General features: G+C 60.2%; 1 protein-coding gene across 4 annotated transcripts; it reads right to left on the bottom strand.

Annotated features, from left to right (window-relative positions):
• Window positions 1–509: 509 nt before the first annotated feature.
• On the bottom strand, window positions 510–21,609 carry ARVCF (ARVCF delta catenin family member; the record flags this gene model as incomplete). Of its 4 annotated transcripts, none has more annotated exons than XM_080821529.1 (17): window positions 510–1,381; window positions 1,836–1,951; window positions 2,545–2,630; window positions 3,042–3,095; window positions 3,421–3,511; window positions 3,623–3,734; window positions 3,829–4,027; window positions 4,311–4,461; window positions 4,767–4,894; window positions 6,337–6,408; window positions 7,687–7,858; window positions 8,293–8,410; window positions 9,223–9,406; window positions 10,042–10,541; window positions 11,590–12,113; window positions 12,261–12,419; window positions 21,388–21,597. In XM_080821529.1, 16 exons carry the CDS (start codon window positions 21,595–21,597, stop codon window positions 1,847–1,849), a joined length of 2,865 nt encoding a protein of 954 aa, XP_080677655.1. In that variant the 3' UTR covers window positions 510–1,381; window positions 1,836–1,846. The 4 variants fall into 4 exon arrangements, with proteins under 4 accessions (XP_080677655.1, XP_080677657.1, XP_080677656.1 ...); XM_080821531.1 differs by lacking the exon at window positions 21,388–21,597 and adding an exon at window positions 17,591–17,696; XM_080821530.1 differs by lacking the exon at window positions 1,836–1,951 and having other exon boundaries at window positions 21,388–21,609.
• Window positions 21,610–27,933: the final 6,324 nt, after the last annotated feature.

Raw genomic sequence — 27,933 nt, 5'->3', positions numbered from 1 at the left:
TCCCTATGTGGCACAAGTAGAAGCAACTCCCCCAGCCGACGTGGCATTGTTTATGGAAGACAAGACTTGGGTCAGTGCTGGTGCTTCCACAGCTGCCCAGCAAGCAAGGGAGATAGAATTGCTTTTCATCTCCCCAAATCCCCAGCTGCCCAAATCCCCAGTCCCAACCCTGGCCTTTTGGCCCCAAGGCCCCCTAGCTACCTCAGAGGCTCCCCAGGGATCCCACCCACCCCAATTCTGGCTGAGCCAACCTGTGTGCAGACCAGCCTCTGGCCAGGACACCACCATGGGACTTGGGGCCCAGCCAACCACCCAGAAGCAAGCCTTCTTCTGTGTGTGTGCAGAAAGGGGATCACAGTGGGCCTGGGAGGACATGTGAAGAACCCTCCCCTCACACTGGGGCCAGGGAGCTGAACCCCCTCCGGATGTAGCACATGGACACCCATGCCCCATCTGGCAAGCAGGGAAGGGCAAGCAGCTGGAGGCAAGAGATCTGAGCCACAGAAAATAGGAAGTTCCTTTGTTGCTTTTTTTAATTTTTAAATTTTCTTAAAAAAATTTAGGTGTCTACCAATACAGTCTTATTTTGGTTTCATTTTTAATGCTTTTTGTCAGTGTTTTTCTTCTGTGTTTATGTCCCAAACAGCAGGCACTAGGCAGCAGTCCCCCATTGCTGCCGAAGGTCAGTCCCGGAGCTGTGACTTGGGGCTCCAGCAGACAGGGTTCAGCAGCCACGGCCAGGCCAGAGCTGCTCAGGGAAGGCTCCTGCTGCACTGGGGTTCCATGGAGCCAAGGGCAGGGTGGGGGGCAAGCACAGCCTGACCCCCATCTTGCTACCTCCAAAGCCTCTCTGTATGGGCCAGCACCCCCCCACACCATGGTCTGCCTGCCACGCAGGGTGGGACACAGAGCCCAGCGGATCCCGTCTACCTTCCAGAGTCAAACTCCTTCTCTGAGCCCCCTCCTCCCTTCCCCACTGCCTGCCCTCAGGGCCCGCCGCCAGGCTCCTCTGGGGCCCTGCACACACAGGAGCACAGTCTCCTACACCACCAGCCCCAAAGCAAAGCCAGGTGCCCTATCCTGCCGCTTCCCTGGGCCCCACCCTGGCAGCTCCACTGGCTTGCCTTCTCTCTCTCTCTCACTCGCACACAGCACCATGTCAGTAAACAGCTAACTCAGCCTAGGGAGTTAGGAGGGAGGGAGCGAGGGGCAGGAAGGGAGGCATGTCCAGAATGTCCGGCCCTGGCTCCTGGGTGAGAGGCGCTGCCAACCCCTGCCGCCAGGGGGCTCCAAGCTCCACAGCAGGTTCTGTGAGGGCCAGCCCTGGAGTTCCCTTCTTCCCATGATCAGATCCCTAAGAACAAACGGCTAGGCTGGAGACCTAAGGAGGGAGAGGGGAAGGTTAAGCAAGGTGGCCCGGGGGCGGGGTGGGGGGGTGCTGGGCGGACCCCTCCACAGGCTAGGCCAATGAAAGTGTGGACAAAGGCAGCTGCTGTAGGTGGCAGAGGCTGACCTCGCGAATCTCAGCATCAGGGCCAATCCGACTTGCTGGTCACTGGGGGGCACTGTGCTTGGGACATTTAAATGTGGGGGCCCTGTTCCTGCTCTGGACCCATATGACACAGTGCCTCAGCCGGGACTGCATGCCCGGGGGGCATGTCCATCTCAAACCCCAGCCTGTCCCAGAGATGGGCATTTGAGCCTGCTGAGCTTGAAGCCGGAGTCCCACCAGGGAGCACCAAGGGACAGAACATGCAGCCAGCAGAGATTAACGAGAAGCCCCTTCCCAGAGCACAGGAAACCAGCTGAATGAAAAACCAGACGAGAGAACGTACCAGGCATGCAACTAGACCCAGGAGTCAACGGGCTGAGGCTTAGCGTCCCCCACGGCGTCCACCAGCCTGACTGCGGGCCTGCTGGGCCCAGGAGGAACCTTCCTGCTGGGGTCGGGCTGCAGCAGACCAGTGGGCAGTGGACAGGAGGGCATTAGAGGCAGAACAGAGCAGGTTAGTCAGCGCTGACGGGTGGGGGCTGGGCTGCTGAGTGGGCGAGGCCAGAGCCAGGGTGCACACAATGGGGGAGCTGAGCTAGTGTGGCCCACATAGATACACACTGATGTGTAGACACACACAGGCCTGTGCCCAAAGCCAAGGGACTGTCACAGAACAGGTTAACAGGAGCTGCCCTGAAGGCAGGACAACAATGGGCCCTCCCCCAACCCTCCTCCCCACACCACACAAGCAGAGAAGGGTGAAGACACGCTTGCTCAGACTCCCCTGGCCCTTGTGCATCTTCGGGGCAGGGCCCTCTGTCCCGTGCCCCTGCTCTCCCAATGGGTGTGAGCTTTAAACCACCCGCACCCAGAAACTAATTCTGACAGTAAAGTTCCTGAGGCTGGGGGTGGGGGGCAGTCCTCCAGGCTCTGTCTCCCAGCCCAGCTGCCCTGCAGGTGAGCCCCACCCCAGTGGACCAGGTGGCCTAAACTCAGCACCTAACCAGGGCCCCTCTCAGGCATGCCCTGGGCACCTGCCCACAGCCACTTACTTTCAACGGTTCCTTCTCAGAGGCTTCCCCTGCAGGGTCACTACCTCGAGCCCTCCGCTCCCTCCGATCCACAGTGGAGTATCCATCTTGGGGTGGGGACAGGAGAGGAACTCAGGGGCAGGCATCACAGGAGCAGCTCTCCCTCTCAGCCCAGGCACAGGGGGCCCCTGGGACAGGGCGCACTGGGAGATGACCCCTACCTGCTCCAACACTGTGCTGGAGACTTGGGCCAGGTCGTTTCGTGGTGGCTCAGAACCCTCCAGCCCCCCTCAGCTGACAGACTAAAGGCCTTGGCTGGGCACAGACTCCTCCTTTGGCCCCCCCGCCCCCAGCAACACCCCTAAATCAAATCTCTTTTCCAACCAGCGCCTCCTTGGTAGGCTTTCCCAGCACCAAACACACAAGGCAAAACCACCTGGCCCATTTCAGAGCCTCCACTGCCCTCCGCCACCCCCTGCCCCCTCACAGGAAACAAGCAGTTCCATATCTGCACTCACCTGGGCCAAGTGCCTCCATGGGAATCACGTCCCGGCTGCCTGGCTTCTCACCATCTGCAAAGCACAAGCCAGGTGGCTGGCTGGTTGCAAGAACCAATGGGGACACCAGGACAGACAAACCCACAGCAGGGATGGCTTCTGTGACCTTGGGTATCCTTTGTCACTAACATCTTAGCACCAGTCTGCTGGTCCTCTGCCACGGACACGCCCGGCCCTCCCATCAATGTGGACACCGTAGGTGTAGAGGAGGTTGTAGGAGGCTGCAAGCCAGGAAAGGGGCCCTCCCATCCCTCACCTGCCTCGTCACAGTCAATGCACCTAGGTGGAAGAGCATTTCTTATACCTCGGATAGTTTTCCACACCCCGGCCCCATACTCACCAAGGCTCTTCTCCACCAGTGGCAGGGTGCTGTCGTCAAAGCCTCCAGGACCCGGTGCTCCTTTGGGTCCCTTAGCAGTAGCAGCGGCTGACTGGGGGTGGGCAGGGGCACAAAACAGACAGGGTGTGGGGTCAGGGGCACTCCTGTGGGGGACCTAGCCTGGAGAAGTGGAGGAGAAAAAGAAAGGCCAGGCAGGCCGCACCTGGAAGCGTGCCTTTGTCCAGCCATCCTTCTGTAGGGCACCTCGAAGCTCCTTGTAGCTCCACACAGTCTGCAGCACGTGGGAGGCGGCCTTCGCTTCGCGCACCGATTGGCTGCGGCCAGCCCCAGGGCGGGGTCAGCACTTGGCCCATCCCGCCCTCCCCACCGGCCCCGCCCTCCCCCTCTCCAGGCTGCACCCTCATCCACCTGGAGGCTCCAAGAGCTACCAGCGCTGGCACCCCTCGGGCCTGTAGCAGTGAGCGCGCATTGTCCAGGCTGTCAGACACGATCTCGTGGATGGTGTTGAGCACGGCCACCACCGTGTCCTCCTCCAGGCGGGCACCCGGTCGCGGCGGAGCCTGTGCATTGCGCACGTTCCGCACCAGCTCTGCCATGGCATAGCTCCCTGAAGGGCAGGGGCCGTTGTCAGGACACACCTCTGCCCTCCCCAGCAGGAAGGAGTGGGATCCACCAGGAGAGCCCTTGGGGAGCTGCAAAGTCACCCATTGTGCACAGGGTGTAGGCCTTGATACTGTTTGGGAAGACCTGAGCTCCAGCAGCTGGGATGGAATGACAGGAGCAGGGCTGGGCCCCTGACCTTCTCCCCACCCTGCCAGGGGTCATGGGGAAGCACCCCAGAGCAGCCCCCTGGATTCTGCATCCCGGCTCTGCCCCACCAGCATCCTCACCAATGAGGTCCTTGTTGCGCCGGTCCAGGGAGAGGTTGCGCAGGGCGATGGCGACAGCACGCACCACCTTGTCAGTCTCGGACTGCAGCAGCTCCACGAGCACCGGAAGGCCACGTTCCTTGCGCACCGTGGCACGGATGTAGGTGGCCCACTGTGGCAGTGGAGTGGGGAGGGTGCTCAGCACACTGAGTCCTGCCCACAGGCCTAGACACTCTCCTACCTGAGCCCTCACTGTTCCCTCTGGCTGGACCCTCCTCCCCGGCAGGACAAAGCCCTACCCAAGCATCTCAACTCTACCTCCACCTTGCAGCCTTTGTGCTGCGAACCTCCCCGGACTTTGGGGAGGCACCATGTCCCCTGTGGCTCCCCCCCCAAGACTGGGCAAAGGCAGAGGCCGGCACCGATGGGGTACCTAGGATTCTCTATGTCCCCTCCCTGCCAGATTCGGCCTCTCACCATCCAGTTGCCAGCGCTGAGGTTCTGTAGGGCGCCAGCGGCAGCCTCCAGGGTGTTAAAGTTCCGGCTCTCCGTGAGGAGGGAGAGGTAGAGACGTACCACCTCGGGCTGATACAGCAGCTCAAAGCCTGGGCACAGAGCACCCACCGCCCACAGTCACCCAGGCCCCCCCCCATTACCCCCTCTTCCCCCTCCTCCCATCAATGCCCCCAGGGCAAGAGTCAGCTGGGGCCAGGGATGGGTATGTGCAGTCAGGGAAAATTTAACCACATGTTCACCCCTTATGAGCCACCCAAGGGAGAAAGAATTCCCATTTCATGGAAGAACAGAGACTCAGTGAGGAGGCAGTGGATCTAAGCCAGGTCGTTGTTCCCTTGACCCTGCTGCCAAAGAAATGGTATTGGACCTGCCTGGTATCCAGAGCATCCAGGAGGCCTGGGATAGGGAGGGAGGTGGCAACCAGGGCTGCTCCCCTAGCAATAGGACTCAAACTCCCTAACAACAGGGCCAGCCCTCCTGGGTAGATAGGCTGTGCAACTAACTGGGTGGGAGGAGCCCTAGCAATGAGACCCATCCTTCCTAGTAACATGGCCCTATTCTCTCCTATGTAACTTAGGCTGTTACCAGTGCACACCCCTAGCAACAGGGCCTGCCTTCTCAGTCTGCACCCTGCTCAACCACTCCTGGTTCCCTATCAGCTGAGGCCCTGGCCCCCCAGTGCGGCAGAGTTGCCCCAAGGTACTCCAGAGAGGAGGGGCTGAACAGCCTTTCAGTTGTCCTGTACCTGGACATTATTCCTCCTCTCCTATCCTCCCACTCCACATTTTCTCACCCCTTCCCCATTCCTCATGCCTCACAATCCCTCCACTCCAGCTCTGCTGGGCTTCCTTTCCCCAGATGCTCCAAGCACGTCTACCACTCAGGGTATTTACCCCTGAAGGCGTTTGCCAGCACTGGTCCCTCTGCGTGTGATGTTTTCCCCTAGATCCCATGGCTGGGGTCTTCCACCCTGCTTGGAGGTATCTGGGCTTGCAGGGTGAGGCTGTGGCCTGGGGCTCACCAGGGCAGAGCTGTCTTACTGAGGCTAGATTCCCAGTGTACAGAACAGCACCAGCACACAATAGGACTGCAACAGACACAGGGGACGAGAAGACAAACCACTCTGCCTCCTGCATGATCAGCCTCCCTACTAGACCTGACTGCCCACCTCAGCTCCTAAACCCCCTGGAGTGAACATGAGCCTCTCAGCTGACACCAGAGGTCCTGCCTAACTGGTCTCTGCCCTTCAATGAAGGCCTTACTCTATCCCCTCTAGTTTTTTCACATGCTGTGTGACCTGGTAAATGCCTGGTCTCTCTGTGCCTCTGTCTCCCACCCTGCCTGGAGTGACCCACGGAACTGACCCTGATTCTGAACCCACAGCAGGTACCCAGGGACTGGACAGCCTTCTGGGGGGGGCACACCTGTGGACTGTTTCCCCACGGGATCCCCAAGGCCCTTCAAGCCTGCTGTAGCACAAAGCCTTGCTACCTTGATGGGCCTGGGCTGAATTCTGCTGCTGTCCACTCACCTTTGGCAGCCTCGGTTCGCTTGGGCAGGTCCAGTGTGTCAAAGTTCCGGTCCATGTCACCATCCTTCTTCCCTGGAACAGAGAAGCGGCGGAGGTGAGCTCACTAGCTCACAGTCACCCTCATCTCAAATGAGGGAGCATCTTCTCCTCTGAAAAGCAGCAGAGCTGAGTTCAGATGATCTGGGCTCCCTATTCTGCCCAGCCTCACGGGGACTTTGTGTGGTCCCTTTAAGCCACATATCACCTCATTCCCAGGGGCAGACTTTGTTCCCTGGAGCCTGTGGGGACATATATACCCAGACCCTGCCCCCCCTTGACTCTCCCTGTTCCAGCTCCAGGCCAGCCCTGCCTGGGTAGCTGGGTCTGAGGTTACAGAGGAACAGCCCGGTGGCCTCCCAGTGAGTCCAGGGCTGACATTCCTGCCGTTGCCATGTCCACACAGTTGTCATGGAGACGGCTGCCCAGAAAGGGGACTGGGGATGGGGCAGGGCCTTGAGGCTGGACCTCCCTGCAGTCGTCATAGCGATGACTGCCTGGACAACAGGGTGGGTGGCACCTCCCAGGTGCCCACTGCACCCACTGAGCCTGGACAGCAGGACAAAGAGGGACTCACCTTGGTGGAACCACTCCTCTGGGCGGCCGGAGGAAGCACAGGAGAGAGGAGATGAGCCTGAGCGGGCAGCACCCCCCACCCCATGCCCTCCTAGGCGGCCTCGACTTCCCAATGCATACCCCAGGTTGAACAGATGGGTCAGGGAACCCCACCCCAATCACTGGGGAGGGCTGAGCACCCGCAAGTGGAACAAGAAAGGGGAGGCCTGGGTTCAGAACAGGTCCACATGGGGGGTGGGGCGGGGGCGCGGGGGGGAGCAGGTCAAGGCGGTGCACAGCTGCAACTCAGCAGGTGCCTGAGAATGTGGATCCCGGAACCTGCACCCAGCGAACACTGCGTAGGATGGCATGAAGGCAGGGTGGGGTACTGCCTCCAGGCCATCTCAAGGTCTTCAGGTGCTCTGTGAATGCCAGGAGGCAGCATCGACTTCAGTACTTTCCAAACAGGGGCCCAAAGAACCCTTCCTGGGGCTGAGGGACTGAGCCCAGGCAGCAGCAGGGACAACCATGTAGGTTCACCCCTGCCCTCCACTGGGGGGCCCCAGAGTTCAGATGAGGGATGGCTGGCCTGTCAGTTGGATGACCCTACGGCCTTCCGGGCTCCCTGCTTCCCCACCTGCCCATCACGAGCTGACCAGGTGGTCTCTGGCTTCCGGGATGGCCGCAGGTATGGTGCCCCTTCAGCCTGGGGTAGTAGGGGGAGTCCTAGAGTGCAGTACCCCAGTCCCTCCCACACACCTTTGGCCTTCTTGCCACCAAAACAGCCTGCGTCATCTCTCCTCCGGCGCTGGGAACCCGAAGCACTGCCCGGGGGCCCTGGCTCAGCCTCCTGGTACTTCTCGGCCCCAGGCACCTCCTTGTGCACGTGGTAGGACAGGTTCCGCATGATACACACACAGTTCTCCACCGACTGCGGGGAGAGGAGAAATGGTGGAGCAGGGCCAGGTGAGCACAGAGATTGCCCACCCTCCCCAGGGAAGCCTGGCTACAGCCAGTGTGCACAGAAGGAGCTGAGGGTGCAAAGACGGGGACACCAAAGCCAGGGGGCCTACAGGGGTGAGGGCTCCCAGGGAGGGGCTGAGGAAGGAAAAAGGTGGAGAACACACCACGGGTAGGAGCTGGTGGGGGACTTCATAGCATGTCCACTTCGGAGTGGCCACTTTGGTGTGGCCCATGCCCAGGGCACTGCCCCAGACTGCATACCTACTTCTCCTGCGTTGCCCCAATAGTTCAGGGCCCCCTGGGCCCAGTCCCTGCTCCGTCTCCCTAACCCTTTGGAGGACTATGAGACTCACCCAGCTGAGACCTGCTAGGGACATCCACCCCGCCCCCTGTCCCACCCACCTTGTTGTCCGTGTCCTTTCTGCCCACCGCGGACTGCAAAGCGTGCAACAGGGCATCCACCAGCCCCTCACATTCCCGGAGCCGCCGCCGGGCCTCTGCGCCATCCGAACTCACGTTCCTGGGTGGCCAAGAGCAAGCCTGGTAATCCCTGGCTCCCATGGGGACTTCCCAGCCCCTCCCCCACACCAGGCCTTGGGGGCAGGTCTTCATCTGGAAGACCAGCTCTGACACCAGCCTGTTAGGGCTATTGACAGTGTCCCAACGACTGCAACTCTAGGAGGGAGCCCTGGCCTGGCATCTGTGTGGAGCAGGGGGCCTTTTCTGATGCCCAGCAGAATTGGGAGGGTCCAGAGTCCTGAATCCATGCACAGGTAATTCTGCTCCCCCTGCCCCAGTAGCAGTTCTAAGTTCAACCTTACCCTGAGATGAGGACCCCAGAGGGCCACAGGGCTACATCCTAATGGACAGGCAGGACCATGGGAACCCAGGATCCCCCGGGACTCTGTTGTGATGGCCAGGGTTGGAGGACTGGGGCTGAGGTCACCAGGACGTGCAATGAGGCCCCGGAGGCAGACGGAAGATGAGGGTCCTGGCTCCCCCTAACCTGGCTGTCACGGTGATGGGAATGTGGGTAGAAGCTGAGCAGGGCTGGAGACATGGGGTCCTACATGACAGCGTGGCAGACCTTGTCCAGAGGCTGCCCTTGGGGCTGAGTACAGCCCCATCAGGCCCCATTCTCCGGACTTGGGCAGGAACTGTGACATGGCTAGGAGGCTCCTGAGACTTGGGTGGCTAATTGCCTTCCAGGTTATACAGGACATGAGTACATTCCCAGGTGTGCGTACAGGCTCTGGTGCCTGGCTCCTGCCTCCTTGACCAAGAACGGTCCTGGGTGGCTGCAGAGTGCCCGAGCCCAGCCCCCACCCACACCTTAAGCAACCCGATGTGTTCTTGAAGACTGTCGTCCACTCAGCATCCCTTGGCTTGGAATCCTCATTGGGCTCGCGCTCCCAGCCCGAGTGGGGCACAATGACCTCGTGGGTCAGCGTCTGCAGGCCGTGGTCAATGATGACCATCTTCAGGGGCTCGTAGGATGACAGGTTCCAGAGTGTGCCTGCAGGGCGCCATCAACCAGCCCGTGCTCACCACACAAGCAGTGACCTTCCGACCTCCCCACGAGACCTCACTCAGGACATGCCCCGGAAGGCAGGAAGTAACAAAAGCCGTGAGAAGTCCTGGATGCCCACCCTGGCCCAGGCAAGTTACCTAACAGTAGCTAGGTAGGAGGAAGCACCAGAGGGGATGGGACACAGAGGAAAGGCTGGCAGGGAGCCTGTGGCTGGACAAGCAGGTACATTCCCTTCCCCAATCCCTTCTGAGCCCTGTGGGGGGGCAGGTGGCACTACTGCTCCACTGGCCCCACCTAAAGGTGGTCACATGACCCTACCTGGCTAATTGGGTCCCGTAAGGCACCATCCCCTAGAACCAGCCCCATTGGAGGGTGGGACCAGGAGGCTAGACCTGGAGTATGGGGATTGAGAGGGTGGGAGGCAGCAGATGGAGAGGGAATGTGCCTTAGAGTCCACAGGTAGAGAAACTGGGGACCTCAGCCTAAGCCTAACCTCAGCCTAAGCCTTCCAGCAGCTGAACTCCTGACCGAATGGGTGGGTGGTGGTGGGGAGGGTCTTTCCCTGGCCGAGCCTCAGTCTCCACCCCCTGAGGGATGGGAGGAGGCCAGGTGTCACTCACCGGTGACGAGCTCTCGGACCTCGTTGTCCCGGGCAGCCCGAAGCAGGCGCACCAGGGCAGGCACACCACCGCAGTCCCGGATGGCAGCCTTGTTGTCCGTGTCCCGGCCATAAGACAGGTTTCGCAGTGCCCCACAGGCTCGCCGCCGCACCTCTGCCCTCGGGTGGTCCAGCAGAGCCACGAGCAAGGGCAGGCCCCGCAGCTGCCGCACGCGTCGCTTGACACCCTCGTTCTCGAAGCACAGGTGCTGCAGGTAGGCGGCCGCATTGGCTTTCACAGGGTCCACGGGGTGTCGCAGCATAGCGAGGACCTCCGGCAGCTCGGGGTCCCGCCAACGTGGCTCCTTACGGGCACTGTCGACTGAGGGCGACCGCCGTACCACTCGGTCCAGACTGCCCAGGCTGCCCCGTTCCGGCTGGGCCAGGGGGGCCGTCGCAGCTGGAAACGGGGGCCGCTCCTCCATCAGCTCACCACCATCATCTGCCACATCCTCATAGGGCCTGTGCAGGCAGGCAGGGCACAGGAATATCTCAGCACTGCCTGAGGATGCCCACTCCAAGGCCACCCACCATTATTTTCTCTAGTGGAGCAGGAACCCATGAAGGGTGGGGATAGGTCTATAGCATTCGTATGGAGCCCCAAGTACCGAGTGGGTGCTGCGACTCACACCCCAGGCCAGCAAGAACTGACTCACAGCCAGCGACTTGGCCAAACACTAGCCAGTGGTTATCGGGGCTTGGATCCCCCTAAGATGGGGAGCTCACTCGCTCCCATTCCCCAATTGGGAGTTAAATGCATTTCTATGAAACATCTATCTGTGACTGGGATCCTGCTTTCCCATGAGAACCATCTCTGTGACATGAGATCTGCCAGGATGTGGGGGCAGGAGGTGACCCTCCCCGCACACACCCATCCTGGTGGGACAATATAAGGGGCATTCAGGCCACCAGTCCCCCAGAGTACAAAATGTCCTTGTGGGATGTCACCATCAAACCTACTTCCTAGGGCAGGGATTGAGGCTAGGAGGGGTCAGGTGTCTTGCCTGTGGTCACCCAGCATAATTCATACCAAGGCTGTGATCATGTTCTCACTCTACAGATGGAAAAACTGAGGGCTGAGGTGACAGAACCAGAGTTGATGCTGAGAAGAGGTTGATAGCCTAGTTTCTGGTTGCTTCTGTACACAGGGGCAACGGAGGCCTGGGGAAAGGCTGGAGCCTCAGACTCAGAGGAAATGTTCTGAGCATCTTATGTTTCTACCTTCATGGTAATCTGTCTGGAGCAGGGATAGTGGGTGTTGGGTATGGTTACTGACTTCCCTAATGCTCCAGACTTCCAGGGAGGGTGCCTGGTGCAACTTCCACTATCCCAGAAGCTTCCCTTGCTGCTGTCCTTGAATTGAAGCTGATTCAAACTAGTGTGTAACTAACTTAGCCCTAGCAGCTAGACGTCCTGCAGACGTCCTAACAGAGCCCTAACAGCTAGACGTCTCTACTGGGGAATGGAAGGCAGACTTCCTAGAGGCGGTGGCCAGACTGAGGGTCCTCACCTGGTACGAAGGCCACGCCCACACTCAGGCCTCCTCCTTGTGGCAGTACCGTAGTCAGGCTCCAGCTCCGGGCCACCCTCATCGTCAGCAGCCAGACTGCGGGTGTCATCCTCTAAGCCGTATGGCTCTGCCTGGAAGCGCTCCGGCTGGGAGCGACCAGCTGGCGGCACAGGCTCGGGGCCTGCAGGGAAGGCCTCACGTCGGCCAGGCAGTGTAAAGCAGCCATCGACAGGGCCTGGGCCAACGGGGCCACGTGCGGGCCGCACACCCAGCCCCCGGGAGAGACTGCCATAGCTGGGGACATCACGGGGCTCAGGGCCATCGGTAAAGCTGCCCGCACTGCTGAGGTAGGCGCGGGAAAGTGTGGCTGCTGGACCACCCCCGCGCAACAGGAAGTGCCGGTCCAGCGGGCCGTCTGCAAAGGGGCCTAGCGGGGGGCCTCCATCCAGCAGGGGTAGGCCATCTGGGCCTACGGGTACTTGGCGCACTGTCCTCGTAGTCACCGTCTTGACCGTCTTGGTGACCTGGTGGGGAAGTGGGTGGCCGGTGGGCAGGCTGGGCAGCCTGAGAGGCCCAGACACCAGCCCAACAGGTGCCCTGGGAGGCCCCTCTGTACGTGCAACAACCGTGGCTATATGGCCTACTTGTCTACTGCCCGGGCCTGGCCATACCTTGGTCTCAGTGCGCCGGGTCGTGCCGTCTTCTGATGTGACAATGGACACGTGGGAGGTAGGGGTGCCGGGGTCCTCCTCTACTGTCACAGTCTCCTCCAGCACCTCGGGCGCCTCTGGCATTGTGGCCAGTGAGGCCTGGCTGCCCGGGCTCTGCTCCTAGGTGGTGGGGGCGGGGGGGTGAGGGGTTGTCAGTGGGAGGACCCACAACTCGCTAGCCCTAGAGTGCGGATGCTAGTGCTGGCCTAGAGGCCAGGAGGGCCTTCTTCCCACCCCTGGAACCCACAGGCCCCAGAGCCTATTTCAGCCCCAGTCCATTCCTGCCTCTGAATGCCATGGGGCTGACTGATCCTGCTGCCCTATCCCATGAGGGGCTTTGGGGCTTGACCTCCCCCAGTCCTGGTGCCTCCCTGGGCTGAGCTGCAAGCCTGGCTGCTACAGGTTCCTGGTGGCCCAAGGAGGTTGGTGGGACCTGGAGCTTGGACTCTGGACACGGCTCACTAACCCCGGCTGGGCCTCCCTGTGTCCTGGGCCTCTTCCCAAGAAACCCTGAGTGCAGAGGCCACAGGGAGCAGCTTCAGCACCACTCACTAACTCCCCAGGGCCACACCCAGGCCCCCACTGCTCCCAAGGCCAGCCAGACGTTCTCACAGGACGGAAATACCCAGTTGTCAGAATGCCCAAAATACCCTTGCTCCTTCCGGCCTGGACACTCTTGGGGTGTTGAGTGGGCACAGCCTAGCCCTACCTCATTTGGGCCAGCACTTGGCACTCCCTGTTGAGGTGCTGGGTGTTTTCTCAGAACCCTGAGGTGGTGATTCAGGCCAGGTGTCCCCAGTTAGTCCTCGATGGGAGCCCTGGTGTCCCCTCTCCATATACCTCCCTCCAAGGTCTCCCCAACTGCAGCTCCCCTTGCCTTCATCCCTGCAGGAGATGACCATGGTGGAATTCCAGGCAAGACAACTCTGGACAGAGGCCTTTTTAAGGCCATACAGCTAGGGCCAGACTTGCCAGTGGGGAAGCAGAGGCTCCATAGCAGAGCTGAATTGACTGTGCTGACTGGCAAAGGGGGCCGAGAGCTGAAGCCCATCCACCCCTGGGCCTCTGACCGCACGGGTCCCCACAGCATGCCAACGTCCCAGGATTAGCATCTGGCCAGCATGGATAAGGGCTGAAACCCAAGCCGCCGTGGGCAGGCAAGCACATTCCTGGGCAGCGGGGGCCAGGTCAGCAGGAGGACAGGCCCTGTTCTGTGGCCCAGATGCTGTGCCTTGAGGAATGGGTCCCCTGTCTGGGCCCCTAGGCCTCTGAGGCCCTACCCAGAAGCAGAGCTGAGGCCCAAGGAAGGCCACACCCCTATCTGCCCACCACCAGAGCCCTACTCTGCTCCTGGCCCTGGGCGTGGGAGGTGTGCAAGCCTAGATGCCCAGGGCTGCCCTGGGCCTGCCTCTCAAGGTTCTTGGGGTGCAGAGTCTCCTCAGGTTGGAGTCCTATCCTGACAAAATGCTTAAGTACCCAACTGCACACAGTGCTGAGATTCTGGACCCCCGCAGACTCTTCGGAGGTCCAGATATAGGCCTGCACCACCTTAGGACATCCTCCAGGCGTATGCCCTGGGCTCTGGAGACACAGAACGAAGCCCCAGAATGCAGCCTCTGCTCCCAGAAGCAGGACTGCAGAGGACAACAGTATCTGATTTCATAGAAAAGAAAACAGAGGCCTGACAGAAGGGAGAGGCTTAGCCAGGGCTCCACAAACCACTGACAGGGGATCTCAGGCATCCACAGGGAAGGCCGTTTTGCAAGGCCTTCCAGCTAACACCTCGCCCCTTGTGGGCCGCAGCCTTGGCTGCCACTCAGTTTGGGGTTGTAGGTGGAAAGCATGATGGGGACGTGGCCAGGAAGGAGGAACGATGTTCCCTGAGAAGGAGGAGGAAGCTGAGACCCTGAATAGGGACGTGTGGCTGAGTTGCCAGGCTAGGCGGCCTGGGCTCTTCTCTGAGGGCCCTGGGAGCCGGGACAGTTCCAGACCAGAAGGTTCAGGGAGAGCCTGTCACTGCTGGTGTCTCGCCTGCCCCACCTGTATATGGCAACTGTGGGAGCAAATGTGTGTCAGGCGCTGAGCTCCTCTGTTGGGCCCTGGGAGGCCAGGCATAGAGGGGCCTAGGGCCACAGCCTTGTGGTTGCAAGTGGAGTGGAGGAGCGAGGAGCAAGATGGACAAGAGGGGACCAGAGCACTGCCAGGAGGACGTGGCCCTGAGAGTGGATAGAAGAGCCTTCAACTCCCCAGTTAGGGGCTGGGTGTGATAAGGAAGGAGGAGGAGGAAGCACACCTCAGACTCCAATGCTACTGTGACTCAGTTTATTTTCACTCTAGCCTGTGACGAGGGTCTGACAAAGTGCAGCACAGGGGATGAAGGGATGGGGGTCCAGAAGAGCCAGGACCCCCAACCCACCCCAAGGCCTGGCAACCCCACAGCATCACCCACCAATGCCCAGTCCAGGCAGCCCAGTAGTGGGATCCTGAGGCCCCAAGAGCCCCCACTAGCAAATGACCTCAGGGAGCTAAAAACAGGCGATGACTTCACCCAGGCGGGCAGGCAGGCAGGAGCGTGAGTCAGCCGGTGATCACAGGAAGGCCCGGCCCCCGTTACACACGCCTGGGCACACATGCAGATAAGGAACTGGACATGCGTGCATGTACCTGGTGCTTCCAACAGGGACACGTGCACAGACACAGGTGTGTGTGTAAGCACCCAGCCTGGCCCACGGGCCCAAGCGCGTCCATCTGCATGCTGTCCTAACAGCCCCCGGTACACAGCGCCCACTGCCCCCAGAGGGACTTGCATGTGCCAACATATCCCCGTCACCTCCTCCTGTCTCCCACCCCTGTGTCCAGACTACCTGGACACCCCCTCAACCACCCACTCCAGGTGGTCTCAGAGCTGGCAGCAGAGTAGGGAACCAAAGCCTGCGGTGGGGAAAGGCCCAAGGTCAACCACGTTTCAGGCCTCTGCAACATCTTTGGGGTGGTGGCACGGGTCTGTGGAATGATGACTGGCAAACAGATGGCACTCATCTTCATCTGACCTCAAGACTCTGCTCTAGGGCCACATGTCCACCTACCTGGGGCAGCACACCCCAGAGACCCCTGGCCATGCAGCTCAGGGCCCCCCTGCACCCCAGACATGAACACCAGCCTGGACCCACAACCCCCAGCCCTTCGCATCCCAAGCCAAATCCTGTCAACTATCTCTTACCACCCTTCCCCACCCCTAGCTTCATTCTTGCCCCTCTTCCTGGGACAACTGACCTGTCTTCCATCACCTACCTCCACGGCCCAAACTGTCCCCATGGCACTCCCATCCATGGTCTACCCGGTCCAAGGTCTATAGGCCTGGCCCAGAGCGGGGCTGCTATCCAGACCTGGGGTTTCCCAGGAGCTCCCTTGAACTTGTGGAAGGGGCCTGGCCCAAGAGTCCAAGTCTGAGGCCAGAGTGGCCAGTACTCAGAAAGGTAAACCCAACCAGCCATCACCGCTCTCAAGAGGGTCACCAGAGGCACAGAGAGAGGGCCATAGGCCCCGTCACACACCTGGGGCTCAGCTTCCTCATATGGAAACAGAAGGCACCCAGGATATCACAGCCAAAGGACAAGCGGGATAGTGCCAGTCCCGGACACCTTGGTGGCTGGATCTAAGGGACATGGGGAGTAGAATACAAGATGTAGGCCAACGTACAGAGGGGCCACCACCCTTGTGGGCCGCAAAGGCCCACAACCACATCCGAGGTATATGTGGGAATGGCAGAGAGAGGGGATAGGGAAACAAGCCAAGTCATAATGAGGAAGGGGGGTTGGACTGGGGTCCCGGAGGCATGGATCCATGTCACCAACCGCACTTCACAGATGAGCACCCATGGTGTGTATTGTGAAGAGCAAACCTCAAGACAGGTGCCCCACCCTGCCCATGGTCCCACCACACACTCAGAGAATGGGTTAAGGTAGGATCCCACACTTGGCTCCCATAACCCCCAGTCCTGGCCCACAAAGGGCACAAGACAGCTGGCACTGAATAAATCAATGGAGGGATGAAGGGATGAACATGCCCCCCTATCCCCTCCACCCAGCACAGCCATCCCTGATAGAGTCCAAGACAATCCAGGCTGGCATCTCTCATCGGAGGGCAAGCCCTTGGCCCCCACAGATGCCCTCTCCTGATGTCCAGAGCCTCTGCCCAGCCCAGGAAGATGGGGGGCTCACTGCCTCCCCAGGGCAGCAGGCCACCTGCTAGGGCTTGCAGTCCACACTGAGTGGCCAAGACACCATGGGGCAGTGGGTGCCCAGCAGACTGGGGAAGCGAGGCTGTGGGGGATAGCAGGGCTGGCTGTCACCCACTGCAGTTTCTCCAAGCCCAGGCCACATCCATCAGCTACACGGTGGCCCCAGCTGCCCCCAGCTGCCCCTTACATCTCTGGGACAGTCACTAGGTAGATCCCAGGGGCCACACCAAAGTTGCATAGCAGGCGCAAACCCAGCTGCCAGGAAGAGGCAGGTGGCCCCCAAACACAAGGGGCCTGGGGCAGTTGTTCCTCCAGCCTCAGTTTCCCTGCCTGTTACAGCATCCCAAACCCTCTGAGCACGGAGGTGCTGGCTGCTCACACGCCTCCCTCCCGCTCCTTCTCAGCACTGGGAGGCTGACTGACCGGGTTTTCCTCGGAGACACCCCCCCTCCCACCGCCTCCGCACGTGGGCAGGGCCCTCTTCCACCCCTCCCCTCACGTGCGCTGCCGCGGCAGACAGGGCTTCCATTAAAGCTCCGGAAGCTCCTTCGCAGGTCCCCAGAGTCGGAGCCCGCGCTAAGAGTGTGGAGAGGAGGGGGTGCCCACCGAAACCCCCAGGGAGCTGGAGGCCTAGCCCGGCTGCCCTCTCCGGACTCGACATCCCTCCCGCACAGAGAGGCTGCTCAGGAAGGCCCTCACCCACCACCCGCGACCCAGACACCTGTCCTGGGCGCTGCCCTGGGGTGCACCCACCCCGATCCTGTCCTCGCTTCCCGGCGCGGAGTCGCACCGCCCGGGGCCCCCGCGCCGGGTCCCCTGAGACGCCGCGGCCCCGCCCCGCGCCTTGCACACCCCCCCGGGCGGCGCGCTCACTCCGCCGCCCCGCCCGCCCCGGGGCAGAACGCGCCGGCCCGAAGCGCAGACAATAGCCTCCTCCGGCCGGCGGCTCCGCGGAACAAAAGCGGGTCCTCCCGGGAAGGCCGGCGCCCCGCCCTCTGCCGCCTGGCCCCCGGGACGGTGCCCCCACGCCTGGGACCAAGTTCCCTCCAACCTGTCTGAGTTCGGCCGGCATCGGGCCGGGCTCGGGGAAGGGGGACGGCGCGGGCCGGTAAGGACGACGGCGGCGGTGGCAGCAGCTGAACCGGGCTCGGCTCCGGCGCCTCGGCCGCTCGGGCTCGGGCTCGGCGGACTCGCTCCCCGCGGGGGCGGATCTGGCGGCGGTCACGGCGAGCAGCCAATGGAGCGGGGCCGCGCCCAGGCGGGGCGGGGCGGGGGCCAGCGGGGTGGCGGGGCTGGAGCCTGCGGGGCGGGGCGAGGTCCCCCCCCCCCCCCCCGCGCCCGGGGAGCAGCTCCGCTGCCAGAGTGGGGCCGAGGTCACCCCTAACTTCCCAGCAGCCGGCCTGGACTCCTCGTGCCCCCACTTCCCCGGCAGGGCTGACATTTTCCCGCCGAGTGACTTTGGCTGAGTGCGGTTTCCCAGGCCTCATTTTCCCTCCAGTAAAAGAACTCACAGGCCCCTCCCCCTGCAGAGTTAGGGAAACTGAGTTCTGGCTGAGCTGGGGCCAGGGCAGCCATCCTCTTCGGCACAGGCTGCTCACCCAGACTGCGAGAAACTTTGCCCTGCTGTGAAATGAGGGATGATCAGAGTAGTTACAGCCATGTTCGGCATGACAAGGGCTCTCAGGTGACCCAGATCGGGCCCCAGGCCCTTGCCCAAACCCCAGCACAGCTCCCCCCGCCCCCAAGTGCCTCAACAAAGCTCAGCTGGGGCCTGCCAGATGGACCTGGCACTGATCCACTTTGTCTTGGGTTCTCCCCATCAAGACACAGAGGCCCAGGGTTTCCCCCACCCTCTTAGGGGTGTCAGAGCAGATCAAATAGGTGAGAGTGGTTGTGGGGTGCTCAGCAGTTGGGTGACTCTGGGTGAAAGCTCCCGACGCCAAGAGGGCCGCAGACCGTCTTTCCTCCATACTTCTGATGCACTCGGAAGCCGTTGGGGGTGTGGGGGAGTGATGTCACAGCAGCTGGTTAATCAGGACTTCTCCAAAACAGGCGGGAATGAAGGTACAGCCACGCCCGGGAGAGTCTGGTGGTGCTGGATGGAAATGCAGACCCAGAAGGGCTGGGCTGGGCTCTGAAGCCCTCTTGGGTCATATCCCACAAAGGCAAGCCAAACGGCTCTTGTATCACAGATAAGGAAACTAGGCTCTGAGATGAATAAGGGCAAGGGCCAGTGCAAGGAGGTTCCATGGGTCTGGCAAGAGAGGAGGGCTCCTGGCTTCCTGCCCCTCTCCTGCTTTGCCCCAGACCCCATGCAGAAAATCCAGCCACCCCCAGAGGCTACCCTTCTTCCACGAAACCAGCATGCTCAGGCACCTCTGAGTGTTGGCTACATGTCCTTCCAAGCCTCTGTTTCCCCATCTGCACAGGGATGAGCTGCCCTGACCACTGGCCCCATTATCTTCCATCCATGGCAGCCCCACAGGGAGCCACCTGGAACAGGGGCAGCAGCAAGAGGACTGGACCACTGCCCTAAGGGAACTTACATTTCAGCTGCTTCTGCCTTCTCCCTTATTTCACCAGCTGCTAGTGCCCCAGCCACAAACCCACCTCGGCCTAACCCAGGGCTGGCCAGGTCCCTAAAGGCCTCCCCCTGACCACACACACAAACACACACACTGCTTGAGGGCTGGCCCTGCTCCGGACAGGTGTCTGGAGCCGGGAGCTCTTCCTGCTGGAGGATTAAAGGCAGGTGGCCAGGACAGCGCTGCCCCCTGGGGAACACAGCAGTAGCCTCTGGCCTCTCAGCCTCTTAGTCCCAGTGACCCGCCTTGCCACTGGCCCTGAGCTTCACAGACCCCAGCTCTAACCTTGAAGACCAGCTCCAGGCAGCCCTGGGGCCCAGCAGGTAGGTCACTAGGCATCTCCTGCTGAGACAAATCTGGGAAGCAGTTCTGGGATCAAGGCTGCCAGGCCTGGCCAGCGGATGTGGCCCCGCCTCCCCCAATGTCCCATCAGCCCTGCCAGTCCACCCCCAGCCCTGGGAACACACGCTCTCTCGGATCTTGCCCTGAGAAAACCATCTCCTCCCCAGAGACAGAAAACCAAGGGCAGGCCAGGAGGACAGTGGGCGGGGAGAGATCACAGCCTGAAGTCTTTAGTTCACAGGCCCCAGGAGGCCAGGGCAGCTCCAGGCTATGGGGGCACTGTGGGGGCACTGACCCTCAGCAGTGCCCTCTGGGCTGGAGGCTAAAGCCCTTTCCGGCCTGAGAGAGCTTGAAAGAGGGCCTGGCGCCTGAAGGATGGCCTTGAGGTCACTGACTGCCACTGTCCCCATGTGGCCCAGCTGGGCTATTCTACTCCCCACATCTGGGGGTGCAGGTCTCAGCCTCCGGGGTGCCTGAGATCCAGAGGATGGTGGGCGTGGGCTCTTGCACCTGGACCCACTCTGCCTCAGTCCTGGCCTCCTGAGAACTGGGTCCTTGGCCCACCTCAGCACCCAAGGCTTGGAAAGATAGCTTCCCAATGGTGGGGACTGCTGGTGCGTATGGGCCCTTCAGAGACACATCTTTGGCTTTGACTGTATACCACGCTGGGTTGTGCAGGTGGATTGCCCACTGACAGATGAGACCATCAACGGTCTGGGGGGAAGGTCACGTGCCAGGTCCCCTGACCTGACATGAGCTGCTGCTTTCTGAGCCCCACGTGCCCTGGCCAGGCAGAGCTAGCCCAACTGAGTCAGTCTCAACAGAGACCAATACATTGCTCCCTCTCTCTCCAGCCACATAGGTACAGGCTGCCCCACGCTGCCAACAGCCTGTCTGGTTCCCTAGAGTGGGAGCCCAGTGATGACAGCATGTGCTGGGGGACATACCGGGAAGAGGTCTGGCTGCCAGGTTTAGGAGGGCAATGGTGCTACCTCTGCTCAGGGAGCTGAGCCAGAGAAGCAGACCACCACTGGGAGAGCCCTCTAGGGTCACCCTGTGAGGAGACTAAGTAGGCTGCGCCCCCGCCACCAGCCTCTGATCTGGTAGTGAGGAGGGGCAACAGTGGGAGGTCTGCAGAGTGGACTCCCACGCAGGGCCCTCCTTCTCCTGGCTCCTGGGATAGCTCTGCCCTGCCAGCCCCTGCCCTGTGCCTTAGTCAGTAATATGAACTGAAAAATCAAACCAAACTCCAGGCCTCCCCCGTTTTCTTGTTCTGCCCCTCCTTCCCCATAAACCAGATGCTCTTGTGTCCCATCTGTAGGTCAGGTACTGGGGTACAGTGGCTGGAAGGAGGGGTCCAGGCCATTTACTTCTGACTCTAGAGTGCTTAGGGCCTGGCCACAGAGCAGACAGGGCTTCATGCCTCTTGGGGCTGAGCAGGAGCCTGAGCCCAGTTTAAGGGCATTGGCTGGTGGAGAAACTGAGGCTCCAGGTCACCCTCTGAGCCACAGGCAGACCCCAGAGCCTTGCTCAAGCCTTCCCCTCAGGCCGACTCACTGATGCATGCGACAAAGGAGGATACCATGGCAAGCAGACTCCAGGGCTGGCAAAACCCTCAGTGTCACCAGGGTGACTGCTGAGCTGCCCAGAATAGACCTTGCCCAGCTACCTGGGCTCTGAGGACTCACTTGAGTGGAGGGTGCCATCAGAGGGTTGGGCTATGTCCTGCCCATTCATCACAGGGTGCCCTGTACACCCAAGTGAGACTTCCAGTCCCCTTGGGATCCCACTTTCTTCCCCTCTTCAGAGGCCCCAAGATATCTTGCAATAAGTCATCCAATACTGGCTTGTGGTCCACCAAGGCCCCTTGATTGTTTCCCTACTTGGCCATTTCCACACTTCCAGAGTCATGGGGTGTTACCTGCAGGACCAGCTGTTGCCAGGCCATTGGCAGGGGCTGCCCACTGCCCACACCACCACTGCCCATGCTGGGCTGCTGGGCACGCTCCAGCTGCAGGGCAACATGGCGCCGCTCCTGCTCCAGAGCTCGCGTCAGTCGCTCAAAGCGGGCTTCCTGCTCTTTCACCGAGGCCAGGATGCTGGCAGCTGAGTGCACGTTGCAGTCCTCCATGACCAGGATGCCAGCAGGCTGCAGGCAAAGCAGAGCAAGGTCAAGGTGGGGCCAGGACAGAGGCCTAGAGAGGCCATCATAGGCCTCATGCCCAACCCACTCACAGATCATATGACTCACTCCCAGACCAGAGCATCCAGCTCTCGAGAGAGAAGCCACATTGATTAAATTCTAAATTAAAAGCCATTAATCCGAGGCGGGCCAGAAGCAGCCAGCTCCCTCCCTGCGGAGTGTGGGGCTCTGGGAAGCTGGGAGCCCCTGCTTCCTGCCCGGCCCAGCAGAACCACTGACCATGAGCATCCGGGGCCTTCTGGGAAGGGAAGGGTAGGAAGAGCTAGTATGTTTCCCTACTTGGCCATTTCCACCCTTCCAGAGTCATGGGGTGTTACCTGGTCCAGGTGCTACCTGGACCACCCAGGCCCTCTGCTGCCCACAGCGCATGCCAGTTCATCCCAACCTCATGGGTCCAGCACAGGCCCAACTCACGGAGGCAGTGCTCCGGCCCAGAGAGGGTAGGGAACACAACACAGCTCGTGTGGCAGAGCTGGTGCCCCGGTGGGCAGGGAGAGAGAAGGCATTCCACAGCCGCCAGGTGGGCAAGACCCCTAGGAAGGTGAGGGGATGACAATGGCTTACAGACCAGCAGGTAGGCCTCCACTCACAGCCACACTGGCTGGGGACAAGAGTGCTATCTACCCGCATGACAGAGTAAAAATCTGGTTGAGATGCTGCACTCAGAAGCAGCCCATGCAGCTCACGCCGGATATGGAGGGAAGGTGGAGGGCAGGGTCCCAGGCATGTAAAGCCCCGTCTGTGGGGAGGGCCCCAGGGGTGCGGGAAGGGGCGGCAAGGACTCAGCAACTGCAAGCACACACCAGCACTTTCCTCACTGCTGGCTCCCTGGCTGCCCAGCCTATGTGCTCTTCATGAGCAACAAGAAGCGGGGGAAGGATGTGGAGCACAGACCCGCTCACAGCAACAGGCCAGCAGGCGGGGTGTGGGCCATGAGACCACATGGCTAGGCACTCGGGGTGTGGTGTGATGCCCAGCACTGCTCGGGGCCTCCTCCTGGGCCAGCCCACACCAGCCTGCTGAGGCTGACTCGGCCAGCCCCAGGGCCCCTGCACAGCACAGGGCCTGAGCTTAGAGACATGGCGCAGTAGGCAACACCCTCGGAGGGCCAGCTGCAAGAACAGAACCCTAGAAAGGAGGGGTCGGTGCTGGGCCTGGCCACTGGTACCAACTGAGCCAGGGACATGGTTGGGGGCATGCGTGGACACGGAGTTCAAGATACCATGGAGCCCAGCCCACTCTGAAGCTGGGGAAACCAAGGCCCGATGAAGCAAGAGGCCAGCATAGGTCCCAGAAGCTAAGCTTCATTTTCCTCAGCACCTGCCACAAAGAAAACTGTCAGCGTGACCCAGCAGAGGGGCAGCGAAGTCAGCATGTTGGGCTGGGAGAGGCGGTGACCATCTTGGGGAGAGGGGAGGAGCTTGGGTGGCAGAGGGGATGAGGAAAGTATAGACTGGGTTCTGAGGCCAGCAAGGAGTAAGGGACAAAAAGCATGGCATGTCCACGGCTGTGTGCACACAACCTCCTGGACACACCCACTGCTACCTGGGTACGGGCCCCAGAAGCACACAGCCCCACAGCTGGTACCACCCGGCAGTAGAGTAGGGACTGAGCCTGGTGGCCCCAGGTAGGCACGGTGGGGTCTTCCTCCTTGGGGGGCAGCCCAAGGTGGGGCAGGGGATGGAGCCGGGTCACTCGAGTGGGTCTCAAGGTCACAGCATGGGTCTCAAGGCCCTGGGAGGTTGGGATCAGGACATCTGTGGGCCTTGTACCTAGGTGACTTTCCTCCTTCCTTGTGCCGAGACATGGGTTCCTGACTGACTTCAGGCTCCCCTTCAGACCAGGCCTAGGGGACAGCAGGGGAGGGGCAGCCCCAGCCTCCAGCTTGGGGCCCTGGGCCCTCCAGCGTGTTCCAAGGGGGTCCAAGGAACCCCCCCATAAAGGGAGCCCACTTACTCTGGCTGGGGGCCAGCGAGAGGCCCAGAAATCTAAGGCTATGGGGAGAAACCCCACAATGACCTTCCCATTGGCCAGTTCTCTCAGCTGGAGGTAAATGACTGTGTGTTTCCCAGGAGACACCCCCAAACGCCAGCTGGCTTGGAGGAAGAATACCCTGTAGTCATCTACGAAGACCAGAGACTCTGGGTCTGGGGCCCGGGCTCTGTGCCCCAGCCCGAGGGTGCACCCCTCTCTCTGCCTGTGAGTGGGGAGGATGCTGGGCCTGTAGTCCACAGCCTCCTCACCTCAGTGGCCTTGAAGACAGGCCTAGGGTATGCAAGGTCCTGCCGTGGTGGCCTTCCTGGTTTCGCAGTGTATGGCTGTGCATAGTAGTGCGTGTGGGCACAGGCGAGCCAGGCCAGTGCTCCAGAGGGCGGCTTTTCTGATGGTAACTCAAAATGCTATGTTTATATTTAAACAATAAATATATGATGACATGAAAAGCAAATTGTACATGAATTTTTTTAAGATTTTATTTGAGAGAGAGAGAGAAAAAGAGAGAAAGAGAGCACACGTGTACACGCACACAAGCAGGAGGGTGGGGGCAGAAGGAGAGGGAGAAGCAGACTCCCTGCTGGGCAGGGAGCCTGATGGACAGACGCGGGGCTCTATCCCAGGACCCTGGGATCATGACCTGAGCCAAAGGCAGTTGCTTAATGGACTCAGATCCCCAGGCACCCCTATGCATGAATTTTTAAGATGGACCATGAAACTTTAAAGACATCATCCCCAGGGGGACATCAGGGAGGGGCCCAATCCTGGGCAGGGCCTGAGGCCAGCAGGGAAGCACCATGCTTGTGGGGGTCTTGGCTGACCCTTGCTCTCCTCTCTGGCCAGGGTTATCACAGCTTCCATTCACCTGGCAAGGGCCCCACACTGCCCATCAGGCAGAGCCCTCACAACCCTCAGCCAGACCCCAGCTGCTGGCTTTGCAGTCCCTGGTGGAGGCTGCTTCTCACCACGCCCGACCGCCCAGGAAAAAATATGCAGTGCAGACCCAGTCTCACTGACCCCGGGTAGGAATGAAGGTAGTGAACCTGGGGTAAACCTATCTTTGCTTGGACATCCCACCAGTGACCCCAGGTAGATAGATTGCTGAGTGGATGAAGGGATGGAAGGACAGGAGGCAGGATGGATGGGAAATGGATAGGAGGGTGCGTAGGTAGGTGGCTGTGCGAGAAGATGGTGGTGGATGGAAAGGTGGGTGGAGTCAGATGGGCGGGTGAATGAGTAGGTCGGAAGTGGGTGGGCAGAGAGTCAGATGGGTGGATGAATGGGTGCGTGGGTAGATAAGAACAAGGCTCTGAAATGCTGCTGAGCAGGGGGAGCATGGAGCCTGAGCACTCCAGGGCACAACTGTGGCCAACACTTGGGTCTATCAGGAAAGCAAAGACACCACCAGAGGAGCTAGAGGGAGACGCTGTTCCTTCCCCCGAAACCTAAACCCACATTTGACGTCTTCCTGCTGACCCAGACATTCTTCCTCACGAGGAGTCCAGCCAAACCCTGCTCCAGAAAATCAAATTATGGGGCCTTAGTCCAATCTGGGTTGAGGAATTAGAGGAATTTCCTAAGGGTCAGGCCGGCAGGGGGAGGCAGGCAGGAGGCCTGGGCTCCAGTCCCGACTCCTCGTCGGCCATCTGTTGGCCCACTGCCAATTGTCCCCCAAGAGTGGGGAGAGAGGACTGGCCACTGGTTGAACCCCATTCTGCCCCTCCCTCCTCCCACCCCACCCCCGCTTGCCCATCTAGATAGGGAAGTGGTGTGAGCAGCAGAACCCTGGCCTGGTGGTTCCAAGGCCCTCTTTGCCCAGGAGGGCGTCATGTTCCCTACCCTCCACACTGCCAGCAGGGAGGCCCATCTTTACCCTGTCACCTGTACTATGGTCAGACGGTGCCCACAGCTGCAGGGATAGCCTCTGGCTAGCCCACAAGGATGGGCACTGGGCCACGGCTGGAGGAGGAGGCCAGGGCTGGGGAGTTCACACAGGGCAGAGTCCACGTCTGTCTATCCCCAGCAGGACTGCAGTGCTGCTTGGAGGTCAGTGTAGGGCCAGGGGTGTCTGGGCAGGACAAGGCTATTCTTAACCTCAAAGCAGTGGGACAAACTGCCAAGGAAAGACAGACCAGCTCAGCTTTATAAGAACGAAGCATTTCTGTACATCCTCGCAAAACAGCGTCACAAACTGTGGTTTATGGTGGTTTTGTTTTTGAAGGGACACCATTTAGAGTAACATATGCGGTGAGCATTTCAGATGAAAGACAGGCAATGACTTTACTTCTAGACCTTGACTTCATCACGGCAGAAACTGGTGAGGGGCGCCTGGGGAGGCATCACACCAACTCCTCTGCTGTTGTGCATTTGCAATTTTCCATAATAGAAAGCGGGAGAAAAAAATATAAAGACAACGAAAAGACAATCAACACATGGACATCAGGTCTTTGTGACACCCAGCAGTAAAGTGACACCCTTCATCTATAAAGCACACTTGCAAATCCATAAGGAAAAATCAGAACCCCAACTCCAATTGAGTAAAGGCCATAAACAAGCGATGTGGCCAGAGATGTAAGATGCAAAGCAATGATCATGGAAAACAGCAAGTGATTCCCACGCCCTGCGGAAAGACTATAGGGAGAGGCATCTCAGGTCGCAGGGACCCTCTAGGTGGCAGAGTTCTGCACCCACCGGTGTTGCCAGGGCTCAGGGAGGGGCCAAGCTACTGCTACAGCTGAAGGTAAGGAAGAGACAGAAAAGCAGTCGCCAGCCCTAGCAGGCAGACAAGTGAAGGAGGCAGCCTGGGAATTCAGCTCCCCAGGGGCCTAGGCAGTGCCACCTGCGGGCTGAGGAAAGCAGAGGGATTTCCAGGGACAGAATGGTAATTGGATTCAGCCTGGAAATTAGATTTCCCCAGCAGAGGAGGCACCCCCGTTGCAAGGGACCAGATTCCCTGGTGGGGGCAGGTGTGGGACAGATGGCCCCTTAGTGACCTGCCCCCAGGCTGTCCAGCACACATCTGATGATCATATGGAGGACGACTTGCATGTGCAAGGAGAACAATCTGGGGGGGCTCTTCCCCTGTGCCACTGGGGTATCCTAGGCCAAGTGCAGGCCAGGTCCACAGCAGTGCTACCTAGCCCCAGGACAGGTGCACTGCTGGGCAGGTGATCCAGAAGGACCAGGGGCTGTAGTGGTACTGATGTAGGAGGCTCAGGGTCAAGTCAAGGCAGGGACACTTGTGGGGGCCCAGGGTGCCTGAGATCTGGGAACTGAGAGCCTGGAGCTGGGAGCGCTGGCCAGACACGGCAGAGACAGGGCTCGCTCTGGCGGGGGTGCAGGCAGAGACAGGTGAATATCCCAGCTGCTGCCCCTCCTTGGTGGGAGGCCTGAGCTACAGGGAGCCACCACGAGAGGCACCTAAAGGGGTGGCCCAAGATTCCCACTGGGACAGGTCACAGACACTTGCTCCCTGTGCCAACTGAGGCACTCCCGGAGTCTCCTTGGTTCCCTGGGAACTGCCTCAGAACTCATGGGATGGAGCCCTTTCTCTCTCCCTGTCATTGTGGCGGCTGCTCTTGGTTGGGGCTGTCCCACACCTAAGGCAGGAAGATGGTGGCCGCAAAGAAGGCGAAAAAGTCGCTGGAGTTGATCAACTCTAGGTTCCAGCTCATTATGAAAAGTGGAAAGTACGTGCTGGGGTACAAGCAGACTTTGAAAATGATGAGACATGGCAAAGCGAAGCTGATCATCCTCGCCAACAACTGCCTGGCCTTGAGGAAATCTGAAATAGAATACTACGCCATGTTGGCCAAAACTGGTGTCCATCACTACAGTGGCAATAATATTGAATGGGGTACAGCATGTGGGAGATACTACAGAGATACTACAGAGTATCATTGATCCAGGTGATTAGAAGCATGCCAGAACAGACTGGTGAAAAGTATATCACGCAGAATTTTTCCTTAATAAAACTGGCCGCTTGTTTTAAAAACAAAAAGCAAACAAACAAACAAGAACTCATGGGATGGGGATGGACAGCTCTCCCCCAGGCCCCAGGCTGGGATTCAGGGGAGCCCCCTTGCTATCCCTCCTGTACCGGGCCCACATTCCAGCTGCAGCCACAGCCCCACAGTGATACCTTGCAGGCTCCAAGTGTGGGGTGTGGGCAGAGGATTCACCTCCTCGGCAGTCCCTGTAGCAGCCAGCCCAGGGACACCCCAAGGTCCTCAGGGCTGGGGAGCTGTGGAGCTCCAGATAGGGAAGGTAGGG

This window comes from Martes martes (assembly GCF_963455335.1).
Source record: "Martes martes genome assembly, chromosome: 13".
Lineage (NCBI taxonomy): Eukaryota > Metazoa > Chordata > Mammalia > Carnivora > Mustelidae > Martes > Martes martes.
Note: the sequence above shows the minus strand (reverse complement) of the source record. Positions and strands in the feature narration are given on the sequence as shown.